The following is a 16,248-nucleotide window of genomic DNA, read 5'->3' on the forward strand; positions in this document are numbered from 1 at the left end:
AGTTTCTTTGATCAATACTGCCACCCATGCCCCTCCTTCTTTCCCTTTTAATATCGATATATTTAGTCATCCAGGAAGCTCTAGCTTTGGTGTTCTATCTTTCCTGAATACCTTGTAGCCAGGAATAACGGGCCGAAAATTGCGGTCGGAGGCTTCCTTTGGATGAACGCCTTGGACCCGCAAAATATCTACGAAAATACCTGTAGGTCCCGGAGGAACGTAGGATTCCGGTCGGAGGCCTTCATTCGCTGCGCAGCACACAGAACGATGTCTTTTACGTACAAATGCACCTCCAATCACTAGGTAGTATTCTCATTGATAATAGGAACTATGTTTGTACAAGCTCCCATTACTATCAGTAAGAAAACCCCTCTAAAACAAGAAACACAGCACAAAATGTAAAAAAAACTAACCTTTAAAATTAATTGAAATTGAATATAATTAAATGTTTTAGAACATTTTTAATTAAAAACTTTAAAAAAAAAATGTGTTTTAATAGGGTTAAAAATAAACTTACCTTAATGGACAAGGTTTTTAATGTAAAAATGAGTGATTAAATTTAAGGTTTCTATGTTTTAAAACTTTTACGCTGGTAAAAGTAGGCTACGTGCTTGCTTTTACCAGACGTAAAAGTTTGAAGGACATTAGCTGGGCAAGAGTTGGGCAAATAGCGCAATCTCTCCCGCGTGGATGTGCTTCTCCCGGGGATGCAGAGGATCTGTCTAAAGAAATTTTGACAGATCGGAAAAGCTGGCTCTCGGCACATGTGCATCGCGCCCCGAAAACCGGCCTTTGCGAGACCTCACCGGGTCCGTGCGCACCCAGAATTTTCGACCGAACAAATTCCCAATCCTCCCCTTTGAGATCAAGAGATACGGGAGTGAGTTAAGGATTATTTATTCGTGTCGCAGGCAAGCAAAACAATTATACAAATACCCTGTAATACTTTACTCACCAGTCTCATCACATTGATAATGCAAATGTGCACTGATCTACAACGTACGTGTGTGTAATTTCTACAATACCTCCACAGTTCGGTATAGTACTAAATACCTGAGAAAAGGCAAGACTTGCTATCAGCAGTTCCCTTGTTTTGTACAAGCTGTCACTTCTACTCAAACATTGTTGATTAGGAGCATAGGGAAAAACCATGTTGTTGTTGTTGACTAATCATGGCAATCAATCTCTATCAGTTAGTCTACAACAGACATGACACCAGGAAAATCCCAGTGGTGGAGAGCTTTGGGAACCATCGGTCCAAAGTCACTTGTTCCTCCCAAGCGTGCCACTTATCTTCTACATAAGGCAATCAAATCTAAACTGTCTTTTCACTCTCCTAAGTTTAAGGCTGTGCCCTCTTGTAGAAGCTGTGACTATGATAATCATGTTTATGTTGTTTCTAGGATCTTAAATATTTCTACCTGGCAGGGTGTTGGAAGTACTTGCACTAGTAATTTTCAAAGGGAACTGGATATATACACCAAAAGGAAAAATTTGCAGCGCTATGAGGAAAGAACAGGGGAGTAGGACTAATTGGACAGCTCTTTCAAAGAGCCAGAACAGGCACAATGGGCTGAATGGCCTCCCTCTGCGCTGTATGATTCTATAATTCTAGGCCACCCGTAAGCCTTCTCTTCTCTGGTGTAAACATTCCTAACACCTAGAGCTCTCCTCATTAATTTAGTTGCCCTTCACTGCACCCTCTCCAATACTTAGCTGTCTTTCTCATAATACAGCGCCCAGAACTGTACCCAGCACTCCAGGTGGGGTTCTATACAAACACTATCACTGCCAGAGATGTGAGCTCTAATTCTCTATCTGTGCAGCCTAACATCCTATTTGTTGCCACATATTGTGCTGATGGCTTTAGTGACCAACATTACAATACTTCCAAAAACCTCTCCTGCGTCATGTCCCGTGGAAAATCACCATTTGGCTGATGTCACCTTCTTTATTATCTTATAACTTTAAATATCACCACTCAACTGCCCAACTCATTCCGTAAGCTATCGAATTCTTCTACAACTTATCTCATCCCTTGTGACTTTGGACAATGTTAACAGAAAACCTCTGACACATTAAAGGAAATAATTAGCTGGCGTCAAATTTAGAACATTTCAGGTAGATATGCCAATTCAGCTCTGATTGTCCCCTTAACAAATGTTCAGGCAACCAGAAGGTTGCACGTTATGACCCTGATCACAAACCATTGTCCAAGAGCTGCGATTATGGAGATCACTTTTTAATCACAGTAAAACATGGCTACAATTTAGTTTGCAGAGAACATTGCAAAGAACTGCACTGTGCTTCCAAACGCCTGTGGTTTTCCTGTGTTAATATTTAAGAATAGGAGTTTACAAAATCAGCTTACAAATTCTTTAAGAGGCTACAAAACGTTTGAGTGGAAATTCGATATTCAAACTGGTCACTGGCCAATTGTCTCCTTAGTTCAGGCGCACTCAGGCCAATTGTGTCCCGACTGAGATCATAGACTGGAAATGGAAGCTGCATCTTCTGGTCTTTGAGGCTCAGTGCTGCACACCAGCTTCTCAAACACCAGGCAACACTTGAGATTGCACTCTTCCACAGATCCCGGTGTTAAGTACAGAATAATAATAATGCAGGTGAGAGAGTCAAGCGACTAAGCTTCTTACCTTTTTCTCTTTTGAATCAGAGTTGAACTTGGTATAGTCCTCTTCAGCCTCCACCTGTTTGTCAGACAGCTTCCTTTTCTGTAATGGCAGTTTATGAGGTTTTTGTTGAATAAAGTTGTGCGATGCAGACAGGCTGCATGCTTCATTGCAGGAAAAGAAAAACTATTTGCCAAAAAAAAATCCTCTAAAATACACGGTGGCGGGTCGCAATCAAGTGTTGCTTTCCAACAATTCAAACACGTAACCGATCTCGTGCCGATCTTCATGCAAAGGTTTCACCGAACAGAGTCTTGTACACAGAACCAGCAATAACTCATCATAAAGTGCCAGCTTTTCTACTTTTTCCCTCCAAACAACTCAGATGGTTTTGTACAAGAACACGGGGACAGAAGTGGGCCATGCAAGCCCTTGAGCCTGTATTCTTCAAGTACTTGAAGAAATTCTTTAACTCTTGTATATTCAGCACTAAGTATTAAGTACTATTTTCATACAAGATCACCAAGCATTTAAGCAATGTTTACATCAGTATTCCAGAGGAACATATATTAGCTGGGCCGCTGTATTATTGCTTGTGATAACCATCAGAGATTCCCAATGAAAATACATCTAGGCATGTTTTCCACTAATGTGGAAGGGAGAGGGGGGGGGGGAGACGACAATTGTTTATTGTTTATTGCGCTCCAATAAAAACAGAACCATCCACTTTATGGCCCTCTTCTGTTACACGTTAGCTGACCATCAGTTTGGCTCCATTTGCATTGTGCGGTAGATTCAGCAACAATGGGAAAAGTGTGTGTTTACTTGTTCAATAGTCGTGACGGTAACCTTAAACCGCATGTGTGTGAGTGCAGTAGTCAGGGGATTCCCTAGTGTTGAGCAAGAAATGCATGTGCCAGCGACAGTGAAAACTCATGGTCAGTCTGTACGGGTGAATGGAGACAGTAGACCTCCCATATGCTGACTGCAGCCATCAGCCTTGCTGCCATGGACACTCCTCAGTCACAGTCCTCATCGCGGGGAGGGGGAGGGTGCACCATCACCAGGAGCTTTATGTTACAAGGTGTCTTGTGCATCACTTGTTCTCTCAGGATGTGGGCAATGCTGACGAGGCATCTCTTGCCTATCCCTCACTGCCCAGAACGCATTAAGACTCAACCATGTAGAAAGAACTGGAGACTCAGCAGGTTTGGCAAATTTCCATCCCTGGAGGTCATCAAATAATCCAGTTGTGTTTTGACCACAGTCAGCAGCTTCCGTGGTCACATTCCTGGTGCCAGCCCACAAATGATCAGATTTATTAAATTCACTTGCTCCAATGGCATGATTTATACCCAGAGGTATAATGGGCACAAAATTGTAATTGTAAATAAAAATTGCGTATGGGAGTCGCATACATATTAAATGATCAACTAATCTGTTTTGGTGGTGTTGGCTGAGGGAAGAATATTAGCCAGGACACCAGGTCAACAGATCGGCTTAATGTTTCAGCCAAAAGACGGCACCTCCGACAGTGCAGCAGTCCCCCAGTTCTGAGCCCGACAGTGCAGCGCTCCCTCAGTACTGACCCTCCGACAGTGCAGCACTCCCTCAGTACTGACCCTCCGACAGTGCAGCACTCCCTCAGTACTGACCCTTCGACAGTGCAGCACTCCCTCAGTACTGACCCTCCGACAGTGCAGCACTCCCTCAGTACTGACCCTCCGACAGTGCAGCACACCCTCAGTACTGACCTTCCGACAGTGCAGCACTCCCTCAGTACTGACCCTCCGACAGTGCAGCACACCCTCAGTACTGACCTTCCGACAGTGCAGCACTCCCTCAGTACTGACCCTCCGACAGTGCAGCACTCCCTCAGTACTGACCCTCTGACAGTGCAGCACCCTCTCAGTACTGACCCTCCGACAGTGCAGCACCCCCTCAGTACTGACCCTCAGTAGAGTGGCGGGGTCGTGGCCCAGGAGTGGCGAGGTCTGAGTCAAGGAGATGTGGGGTCGTGGCCCAGGAGCGGCAGAATCGAGGAGTGGCAGGATTGTGGCCCAGGAGTGGCAAGATCATGACCCAGGAGCGGCGAGGTCGTGACCCAGGAGCCCAGCAGCGAGGTAGAGGCCCAGGAGCATATAACAACAGCGGGGTCGTGGCCCAGGGAAGGTGCAGCATGGGCCAGCCCACATTGCGATCTACGGACAGTAGGAGTATGTGTGCATACTGGGTCCGTGCAGCAGAGCTTGGTCTCCAGTCGTCTTGGTTAACCCTTGCCACTGGACCAAGACCTTGCTCTGTCAAGCCCGTGTGGTGGCTGGTGTTCAACAGCCACTCCACGTTAAAAGAATTCATGCTCAGACATCTTCCATCTTCAGGATGTAGTTCGGGAAACACCTGTGAACTCATCCCTTTTTTTGGTGTGGAAGCGGGTTATCCTCAACACGAGGGGCTGCCCAATCCCTCAGTACTGACCCTCCGACAGTGCAGCGTTCCCTCAGTATTGACCCTCCGACGGTGCGGCGTTCCCTCAGTACTGACCCTCCGACAGTGCAGCACCCTCTCAGTACCCACCTCACAGTCAACAAGCTCCCCGCTGGAGTGGAACTAAACTACAGAACCAGTGGGAACCTGTTCAGCCTGCGCCAACTCCAGGCCAGGTCCAAGACCACCCCAACCGGTCATCGAGCTACAGTACGCGGACGATGCCTGCGTCTGTGCACATACAGAGGCTGAACTCCAGGACATAGTCGACGTATTTACTGAGACGTATGAAAGCATGGGCCTTATGCTAAACATCCGTAAGACAAAGGTCCTCCACCCGTCTGTCCTTACAGCACAGCACTGCCCCCCCAGTCATCAAGATCCACGCCACGACCCTGGACGCCGTGAACCACTTCCCATATCTCAGGAGCCTCCTATCAACAAGAACAGACATCGACGACGAGATCCAACACCGCCGCCAGTGCACCAGTGCAGCCTTCGGAAGAGTATTTGAAGATCAGTCCCTCAAAACTGCCACCAAGCTCATGGTCTACAGGGCTGTAGTAATACCCGCCTTCCTGTATGGCTCAAAGACATGGACCATGTACAGCAGACACCTCAAGTTGCTGGAGAAATATCACCAACAATGTCTCCGCAAGATCTTACAAATCCCCTGGGAGGACAGGCGTGTCCTCGTCCAGGCTAACATCCCAGCATTGAAGCACTGACCACACTCGATCAGCTCCGCTGGGCAGGCCACATAGTTCGTATGCCAGACATGAGACTCCCAAAGCAAGTGCTCTACTCGGAGCTCCTTCACGGCAAACGAGCCAAAGGTGGGCAACGAAAATTCTACAACGACACCCTCAAAGCCCCCCTGATAAAGTGTGACATCCCCACTGACACCTGGAAGTCCCTGGCTCAAGAGTGCCCTAAGTGGAGGAAGTGCATCCAAGAGGGCGCTGAGCACCTCGAGTCTCAACACCGAGAGCATGCAGAAATCAAGCGCAGGCACGGAAAGAGCGTGCGGCAAACCAGTCCCACCTGTGACAGAGTCTGTGGCTCTCGTATTGGACTGGTCAGCCACCAAAGAACTCACTTCAGGAGTGGAAGCAAGGCTTCCTCGATTCTGGGGGACTGCCTATGATGATGATGATGATTCAGCACCCCCTCAGTGTAGCCCTCCAACAGTGCAGCACCCGCTCAGTACTGAGCCTCCGACAGTGCAGCCTGGACTCCTGGACTGGGGTTGAAGTCTCAGTCTTCTGACTCAGAAGTGAGAGTGAAACTACTGAGCAGTGCACAATTATACCGACCAGAAAGCACAGATTTCCCGAATTACTGCAGTGCTGGTTCATTCTTTCTAAAAATGGCTTCGCTGGAAAGTTTTAAAAGATTGCAATATTCTACATTTTTTGCCAAACATATTTAATAGGAAAACAAAATGATGCATTGCATCTCCTTCACTCAAAGTGTTTCGTTTTAAATTGTAGATGTGCACAAGTCAGTAAAATGTTTACTATTTTTTTTTAGTTTTCTATAAAATGCCTTTAGCAGCAAACACAATCACCAATGTGACAGAAACATACCTTTGATGGTGGTTCGCTTACTGCTAGTTTTGTTGAAACAGCTGGTAACCTAACAAACAGAAATATAAATATTAACAATGCCTCGAGTGGGGAAGTGGTTTTAAGGTGACTGAATAGTTTTATTAAAGACAGAAATAATTTGCATTTTGATAGCCCTTTCACAACCTCGATGTCCTAAAGTGCTTTATGGTCAATTAAATACTTTTTAACTGCAGTTACTGTTGTAACGGTGATGCAGCAACCAAGTTGCGCACAGCAAGCTCCCAAAAACAGCAATGAATAAATGACCAAATTATCAGTTTTACCAATGTTGGTTGAGGGTAAATATTGGCCCGGACACCAGGAGAACTCTCCTGCTCTTCTTCCAACAGTATCATGGGAACTTTTACGTGCACCTGAGAGGGCAGTCGTTTAACACCTCATCCGAAAAACCGAACCTCCGACAGTGCAGCACTCCCTCAGTACTGCGCTGGAGTATCAGCCTGGATTATGTGCTCAAGTCTGTTGGGACTTGAACTGACAACGTTCTGGTTTAGAGACGACAGTGTTGCCAAGTAGGGTAGAATGTGGGAGGCCTGCGAGGAGTGCGTTGGAATAGTCAAGTCTAGATGTAACAAAGGCTCTGTAATCTCCTCCAGCCCCACAAACCACCCCCCCAGCGCGAGATGTCTACACTCCTCTAATTCTGCCCTCTTGAGCATCCCTGATTATAATCGCTCAACCATTGGTCAGCGTGCCTTCTGTTGCCTAAGCCCCAAGCTCTGGAACTCCCTGCCTAAACCTCTCCGCCTCTCTTTCCTCCTTAAAGTCGCTCCTTAAAACCTACCTCTTTGATTAAGCTTTTGGTCACCCACGCTAATTTCTACTTATACGGCTCGGTGTCAAATCTTTTATCTCATAATACTCCCGCGAAGCTCCTTGGGGCGTTTCACTACGTTAAAGGCGCTATATAAATACAAGTTGTTGTTGTTTGCTAGCTGAGGGGAACTGAGGCTAATTGCCACACCCTTAGAATCATAGAAAAATACAGCACAATAGGAGGCTTATTGGCCCATCGAGTTTGCGCCAGTTCTTTCAAAGGGCAATCCAGTTAGTCCCACTTATTGGCTCTTTCCCCATGTCCCTGGAATATTTTCTCTTTATTCAATTCCCTTTTGAAAGGCTACTATTGAATCTGTTTCCTATCGGGCAGCGCATTCCAAATCCTAACCACTTGTTGCATAAAGAAGTGTTTTTTTATTGCTGCCTGAATTGAATTAGCTAGTTCAGCAGACCTTGGATCAAACCTGGGACCTGGTGGCCCCCTCATATTCCTCATCTACATACTGCCCCTTGGCAACATCATCCGGAAACACATCAGTTTGCAGGTCGCTGACGATAACCAGCTCTACCTCATTACCACCTCTCTCGATCCCTCCACTGTCTCTAACGTCACACTGCTTGTCTGAGATTCAGTACTGAATAAGCAGAAGTTTCCTCTAACTAAACATTGGGAAAACCAAAGCCATCGTTTTCAGTCCCCGCCGCAAACTCTGTTCCCGCCACAAACTCCTTTCCCGAGCCACTGACTCCATCCCTCTCCCTGGCAACTGTCTGAAGCTGAACCAGATCGTTTGCATCCTTTCTGTTGTATTTGACCCCGAGATGAGCTTCCGACCACATATCCACGACATCACCAAGACCACCGACTACCACCTCCGTAACATCGCCCGTCTCCACCCTTGTCTCAGCTCCCTCATCCATGCCTTTGTTACCTCTAGACAATGATTGCAACACTCTCCATAAACTTGAGATCATCCAAAACTCTACTGCCCGTATCCTAACTCTCACCAAGTCCCGTTCACCCATCACCCCTGTGCTCACTGACCTACATTGGCTCCCGATCTGGCAATGCCTCAGTTTTAAAAATCTCATTCTAGTTTTCAAATTCCTTCCGTGATCTCACCCCTCCCTATCTCTGTAACCTCCGCCAACCTTACAACCCTCCGCGATCTCTGCACTCCTCCAATTCTGGCCTCCTGCGCATCTCCGATTATAATCGCTCCACCATTGGTGGCCATGCCTTCTGTTGCCAAGGCCCTAAGATGCGGAATTCCCTCCCTAAACCTCTGCGCCTCTCTACCTCTCTCTCCTCCTTTAAGACACTCCTTAAAACCTACCTCTTTAACCAAGCTTTTTGGTCATCTGCTCCAATATCTCCTTATGTGCCGCTGTCAAATTTTGTTTGATAATGCTTCTGTGAAGCGCCTTGGGATGCTTTACTACCTTAAAGGCGCTATATAAATGGAAGTTGTTGTTGCTGTAAGCACATTGAACTTCCCAAAATAGTCGGCGAATTAAACACGTTATAAGTGGGGCCATTGCAATTGATTCCTCTGGTAACTGCAAATGTTTTACTGATATAAGCCCGACTTCGTGAGAGGAGCAGTTTGGAGCGCGAGGCGAGAGCTGTGGGCAAATCAAAAAAAGCTGGCCACCGCAGCAGCAGAATCAACAACGGTGTCGAGAGGGCGGCAAAACCAAAGTGGGCGACAAAATTAGACATCATCAAAATGGTGGAGCCTAGTGGAGGGGTCGGGACCCAGGAGCAGGAGCGGGAGAAGCAGAGGTCGGAAGCGGTGGGGAGTGGAGGTCGGGACGGGCGAGGTCCGGAGGTTGGGACGGGCGAGAAAATCAAAAGCGGAGGGGAGAGGACGGACGAGGCACGGAGGAGCAGATAGCTCGCAGCGCAGAGGGTGGTGCAGTGTGGACAAGACCTGGGGAAGGTGCAGCACGGGCCAATAACGAGGCTGTGAGGTCGTGAGGCTCACATTGCGTACTATGAATTCCACGTAGAGAGAGGTCCTGTGGGAAGGAGGGATGACAATAGGAGTATGTTTGAGTTTGTGTGCATGTAATGGCACATGGTGGAGCCTGGTGTCCTGTCGTCTTGGATCCCCTTGCCACTGGACCAAGACCTTGCTCCGTCAAGCCCATGTGGTGATTGGTGTGCATCGGCCACCCCACATTAAAAGAATTCACCCACAGGCATCTTCCACCGTCTAAAATGAGTTCATCAGTCACCTGAGAACACATTTTTAGTGTGGAAGCAAGTCATCCTCGACCCCGAGGGACTGCCTATGATGATGATGATAAACCTAGATGGTGTCAGTGGTGGGGACTGTACAACCGGTTGAGCTTCCGAAATCCGGAGTTCCGAAATTCGGACCGATCTGTGGTGGAGTCATCCGGAAACCGGAAAATGTTCCGAAATCGGGACTCGCCGACCTCGGCCGCCTGACCTACCTTCACCCTGGCTGCCCGATCTCCCTCCACCTCGGCCGCCCGACCTCCTGACCTCTCCAACCCCCCCTTACCTCGGCTGCCCGACCCACCCCCCACCCCCCCTCCCCTCCATACCTTGACCGAGGCAAAGACGTTTCGAAATCCGGAACGGCCTCGGTCCCAGATTTTGGACGTCACACCTGTATATTAGTACACTAATTCAACGAGCAGCTGCGTTTTGTAAAGTGAAGAATAGTTAAAGATTTGCAGTGAATAATTTTTTTTTAAACTATAATCAATTCTTTACACTTAGATACTTACTTCAAGAATTTAAAGAATTCAACACTTAGATCCGCAGGAATATAATCCGACAGCAAACCATGAGCATAGCGTAGGTAATCCTCTGAAGAAAACAAAACAACATCCAATATTCAGACAGAAAAATCAAAAAGTGATGTCACAGCAGAAGGAGCAGCAGCGGTGGTATGTTACAGATACGTATTTGTTTTATTGGTTAGTGTTTTTGGTGATAAGTGTTAAGTTAGGCGGGAAATTTTGTTGGGGAAAAATGATGGGATTGAAGGCCAATAAATCCCTGGGGCCTGATAGTCTGCATCTCAGAGTACTTAAGGAAGTGGCCCTAGAAATAGTGGATGCATTGGTGATCATTTTCCAACAGTCTATCGACTCTGGATCAGTTCCTATGGACTGGAGGGTAGCTAGTGTAACGCCACTTTTTAAAAAAGGAGGGAGAGAGAAAACGGGTAATTATTGACCGGTTAGCCTGACATCAGTAGTGGGGAAAATGTTGGAATCAATCATTAAGGATGAAATCGCAGCGCATTTGGAAAGCAGTGACAGGAACGGTCCAAGTCAGCATGGATTTATGAAAGGGAAATCATGCTTGACATATCTTCTGGAACTAGTAGAGTGGACAAGGGAGAACCAGTGGATGTGGTGCATTTGGACTTTCAAAAGGCCTTTGACAAGGTCCCACATAAGAGATTGGTGTGCAAAATCAAAGCATATGGTATTGGGGGTAATGTACTGGCGTGGATAGCGAATTGGTTGGCAGACAGGAAGCAGAGAGTCGGGATAAACGGGTTATTTTCGGAATGGGAGGCAGTGACTAGTGGAGTGCCGCAGGGCTCAGTGCTGGGACCCCAGCTCTTTACAATATACATCAATGATTTGGATGAAGGAATTGAGTGGTAATATCTCCAAGTTTGCGGATGACACCAACTGGGTGGCGGTGTGAGCTGTGAGGAGGATGCTAAGAGGCTACAGGGTGACTTGGACAGTTTAGGTGAGTGGCAAATGCATGGCAGATGCAGTATAATGTGGATAAATGTGAGGTTATCCATTTTGGTGGCAAAAACACAAAGGCAGAATATTATCTGAATGGTGGCAGATTAGGAAAAGGGGAGGTGCAACAAGACCTGGGTGTCATGGTTCATTAGTCATTGAAAGTTGGCATGCAGGTACAGCAGACGGTGAAGAAGGCAAATGGCATGTTGGCCTTCATAGCTAGGGGATTTGAGTATAGGAGCAGGGAGGTCTTGCTGCAATTGTACAGGTCCTTGGTGAGGCCCCACCTGGAATATTGTGTTCAGTTTTGGTCTCCTAATCTGAGGAAGGACGTTCTTCTATTGAGGGAGTGCAGCGAAGGTTCACCAGACTGATTCCAGGGATGGCTGGACTGACATATAAGGAGAGACTGGATCAACTGAGCCTTTATTCACTGCAGTTTAGAAGGATGAGAGGGGATCTCATAGAAACGTATAAGATTCTGACGGGACGGGCCAGGTTAGATGCGGGAAGAATGTTCCCGATGTTGGGGAAGTCCAGAACCAGGGGACACAGTCTTAGGATAAGGGGTAGGCCATTTAGGACTGAGATGAGGAGAAACTTCTTCACTCAAAGAGTTGTTAACCTGTGGAATTCCCTGCTGCAGAGAGCTGTTGATGCCAATTCACTGGATGTATTCAAGAGGGAGTTAGATGTGGCCCTTACGGCTAAAGGGATCAAGGGGAATGGAGAGAAAGCAGGAAAGGGGTACTGAGGTGAATGATCAGCCATGATCTTATTGAATGGTGGTGCAGGCTCGAAGGGCCGAATGGCCTACTCCTGCACCTATTTTCTATGTTTCTATGTTAGTGGAAGTATTTGGTTTATTGGTTAGTGTTTTTAGTAGTGGTTAGTACTTTTTAATTTAATAGTGGTTAGATTTTCAGTGTTATGATAAACAGTTAAAAAGCCTTAAAGTTAAAAAAAATAATTTTAAATAACTGTTGGCTAACATGGCAGGACAGCTGGGGCCCATCTCATGCACATCCTGTGCCATGTGGGAACTCCAGAACAAAGCTACGTATATAGAAAGTGCTGCCAAGTACTCGAACTCGAGCTCAGTGTTTGTGGGGTCACTACAGTCTATACGGGAAGCTGAGAGTTTCATGGGTAGCACATTTCAGGAGGTGGTCACCCAGTGAGTTCAGGAGGAAAGGGAATGGGTAGCCACCAGGCCGAACAGTGAGGCAGTGCAGGAATTCCCCCGAGAGTACAGCATTCACAAACCGATGTTCAGTGGGAGACTCGGCTGCACAGGGAAGTGTAGAAATGCAGCTGTTACAGGGTATTCGATAGTTGGTTCTGCCACCGCAGACTGTCCCGAATGGTGTGTTGCCTCCCGGGTGCAGGACATTCTGCGAGGGGAAAGGGAACAGCCAGAGGTTGTGCTCCATGTTGGAACCAATGACCGTAGGTAGGGAAAGGGTTGAGGTCATACAAGCAGAATTTCAGGAGCTAGGAAAAAATGAAAGAATAGGACCTGAAAGGTAGAAATCTCTGGTACTCTGAGTGTCACGTGCTACTGAGTACATAAACAGGAAGGCAGCTACAGGTGCAAGTTGCCACATGGGGTTACGATATAGTGGCTATAACGGTGACCTGACTTAAACATGGGCAGGAATGGAACTAAACATTCCTGGCTACAATGTATTCAGGAGGAATAGGGGAGGAAAGAAGTCAGGAGGCGGTGGCGGTATTGACCAAGGATAACATTACAGTTCTACTGAGAAACGATATACTAGAGGGTTCAAAAACTGAATCTATTTGGTTAGAGTTAAGGAACAGAAAAGGAGCTGTTACAGTGCTGGGTGTTTATTGTAGACCCCCAAATAGTGAGAAGGAAATAGAGGAGCAAATCTGTCAGCAAATTTCACAGCAAGTAAAAAATAATAGAGCAGTAATCGTACAGGACTTGAACTACTCCACTATAGACAGGCAGGGGGGAGGGGGGGGGGTTGGTGGGGGAGAGTGAAGGCAAGGAGGGTGAAGAATTTCTACATTTCTGACTGGAGAGAAGCTCAAGGTGGGGTCGCCCACTGGTCAATATTAGGACTACTGCTTTTCTTGTTATATATAAATGACTTGGACTTGGGTATAAGGAATACAATTTCAAAATTCGCAGATGATACAAAACTTGGCAATGTAGCAAGTAGTGAATAGGATAGCAGCAGACCTCAGGAGGATATTGATTGGGGGAAATGAGCAGATACATGGCAGATACAACTTCATGCAGATAAGTGTGAAGTGATGCATTTTGGGAAGAGCAACATGGAGAGGCAATATCATCGAAATGGTAGGTACAAGTAGTGGGGGTTACACAATCAGAAGGACTTGGGGATGCATATTCACACATCTTTGAAGGTGGCAGGGCAAGTTGATAAGGTGGTTAAGATACACCTTTGACCACAAAGCCATAAAGCAGTGGTCGGCACGCAAGGTCCTGGACGCCATACGAAAGAAGGAGATGGTGGATCCTGTTGGACGGTTTCCCGAGCAGACTGTCAAACTCGTTTGGCAGAATGTCTCATCGCCAGAGCTTTCACACAAGCACCAAGACGTAGCTTGGTTGGCGGTGAGAAGGGCCCTACCCATCAGATCCTTCATGCACAGCCGGGGTTTCAGAGACACGGCATTCTGCCCCCAAGTTGGTGCGGACGAGACTATCATTCGTCTTCTTCGGGATTGCCCCTTTGCAAGGCAGGTCTGGAAGGAGATGCAGTGGTTGCTGTCGAGGTTCATCCCAAGCAGCTCCGTAACACAGGACTCTGGGCTCTACGGGCTGTTCTCAGGGATGCACACCGAGACAGGCACCATCTGCTGCTGGAAAGCCATCAACTTGGTGAAAGACGCACTTTGATCTTCCGGAAACTTGCTGATCTTCCAGAGCAAGGAGATGTCCATGGCCGAGTGTTGCAGACTGGCGCAATCCAAGGTCCAGAGTACGTGCTGAGGGACGCACTAAAGGTTGGTGCAGTCGCCGCAAAGGCACGATGGGGAAGAGCCACAGTTTAAGGCCCTTCTGCCACAGTAAACCCAGGGGTTGGAATCAGATCCTCCTCAGGCTGTACTTGTTAATCTGCTTGTATACATAGAGCACCATGTACTGAAAAACACCTGTGTTGTGCCATGTATAATGAAAGTCTCTGCACTGTTTAGTAACTTGTAAAAAAATGCAAATGTATTCTCATCCGTTCCGTGTACTGCTTTCATCTGCATAGTGCTACATGTAACGTGATTCGTGATCGGTATTGAAATGTATCCTGGAATGTAATGTAAACCTGTTCTCATCTGATCCATGTAATACCCTTATTTGCACAGTACTATATGTAACGTGATTTACAGATTGTACTAAACTGTACCTTGAAATGAAATGCACGCTAGTGCGTTGTATGGAACGGCTGTCAGCATCCAAATGAATTGTATGGAATTGCTGACCGCAAGGTACTGAACCATTTTCCAATGTATTGTGAAAACTTTATAGGAATAAAGTATATTTTTGAAACAAAAAATAAAAGGTGGTTAAGATAGTGTGAAGATTACTTAGCTTTGCAAATAGAGGCATTGAAAATAAAAACAAGAAAGTTATGCTAAACCTTTACAAATCACAGGTTAGGCCTCAGCTGGAGTATTGTGTACAATTCTGGGCTCCACGCTTTAGGAAGGATATGAAGGCCCCAGAGTGGGTACAGAGGAGGTTTACCAGGGTGATACCAGGGATGAGGGACTTCAGTTATCTGGAGAGATTAGAGAAGCTGGTATTGTTCAAATTAGGGCAATGAAGGTTAAGGGGAGACCTAATAGAGGTATTCAAAATTATGAGGGGTTTTGATAGAGCAAGTGGGGAGAAACAGTTTCCTCCGCCGGAGAAAGTGGGTCAGGGACCAGAGGTCACAGATTTAAAATAATTTGCAAAAGAACGAGAGAGAAGAATTGAGGAGATATTTTTTCACACAGAGGGTTATTAAGATCTGGAATGCACTGCTCGAAAGGGAAGTGGAATCAGCTTCCATCGTAACTTTCAAAAGGCAATTGGACATGTACCTGAAGAGGACTAATTTGCAGGTTTATGATGAAAAAACTGGTGTGTGAGACTAAACTGGATAGCTCTTTCAAAGAGCTGGCACAGACACGATGAGCTAAATGGCCTCCTGCGCTGTAAGATTCTATGATTATTGTAAACCCGGAACAAACCTTTTGGATGATCTGTTCACAGCTGGACTGAGACCAGTTTTCCTCTTTGAAGACCCGAAGAGTCTTTGTATTGAAGAGTGAAGTGCTGAGCAGCTAGACAGGCACTAGACCAACGACGTGCAACTCTTCTGATCTTAGGAATCAAATGCTCTTCAACGTACATACAATTAGGAATTGCTCTTCAACGTACATGCCACATCTACAGCCAATCAGACTCGCGCTCAGATGAGGTGGAAGTAGAAAGTGGCGAGTCGCATACCCTAACTTTACTGCCTCTCTATATTGTTCCTCCGAAAATGCATCACTTCTCACTTATCTGCATTAAGTTGCATCTGTTTTGTATCTGCCCATTTCACTAATTAATGTCCTCCTGAGGTCTGCTGCTATCCTGTATCATCTGCGAGCTTCGAAATTGTACAACTAGGACCAGCAACCTATAGAACAAGGAAATCACAAACACAAACTATCTCATTTGATTTCTTCTCCATCTTACTTAAGTAAAAAGGAGTCACATCCCAAGGCAGGTCACATTAAAAGAAAAAAGCTCAGAATTCCTCCTCAACTGCAATGATTAAATTCTGTCCGCCAAGCTGGTTTCAATGGTCCCGGGCCTGATCCACCCACATCAAGCTTGTTTAAGATGACTACTTAATGTTGTACATCACTGCAACAGCTCAAATACATTTTGCCTAGTGTTGTCCCAGGGCAGAGAAGGTATTCAGCCGGGTAGAGTGGAAAGT

At 46.5% G+C, this 16,248-nt stretch overlaps 1 protein-coding gene across 1 annotated transcript in view; it reads right to left on the reverse strand.

The window, feature by feature from the left end:
• Window positions 1-16,248, reverse strand: part of rnaseh2b (ribonuclease H2, subunit B) — a 58,784-nt gene that overhangs the window by 9,003 nt on the left and 33,533 nt on the right. The window contains exons 8-10 of the mRNA XM_070894009.1: window positions 10,292-10,373; window positions 6,707-6,755; window positions 2,655-2,732 (exon numbers count right to left, since the gene is read on the reverse strand). Of these exons, the coding sequence (XP_070750110.1) occupies window positions 2,655-2,732; window positions 6,707-6,755; window positions 10,292-10,373 (209 nt within the window). The remainder of the gene's footprint in view (window positions 1-2,654; window positions 2,733-6,706; window positions 6,756-10,291; window positions 10,374-16,248) is intronic.

Source organism: Pristiophorus japonicus, chromosome 11 (genome assembly GCF_044704955.1).
Source record: "Pristiophorus japonicus isolate sPriJap1 chromosome 11, sPriJap1.hap1, whole genome shotgun sequence".
NCBI classification, from domain to species: Eukaryota; Metazoa; Chordata; class Chondrichthyes; family Pristiophoridae; genus Pristiophorus; species Pristiophorus japonicus.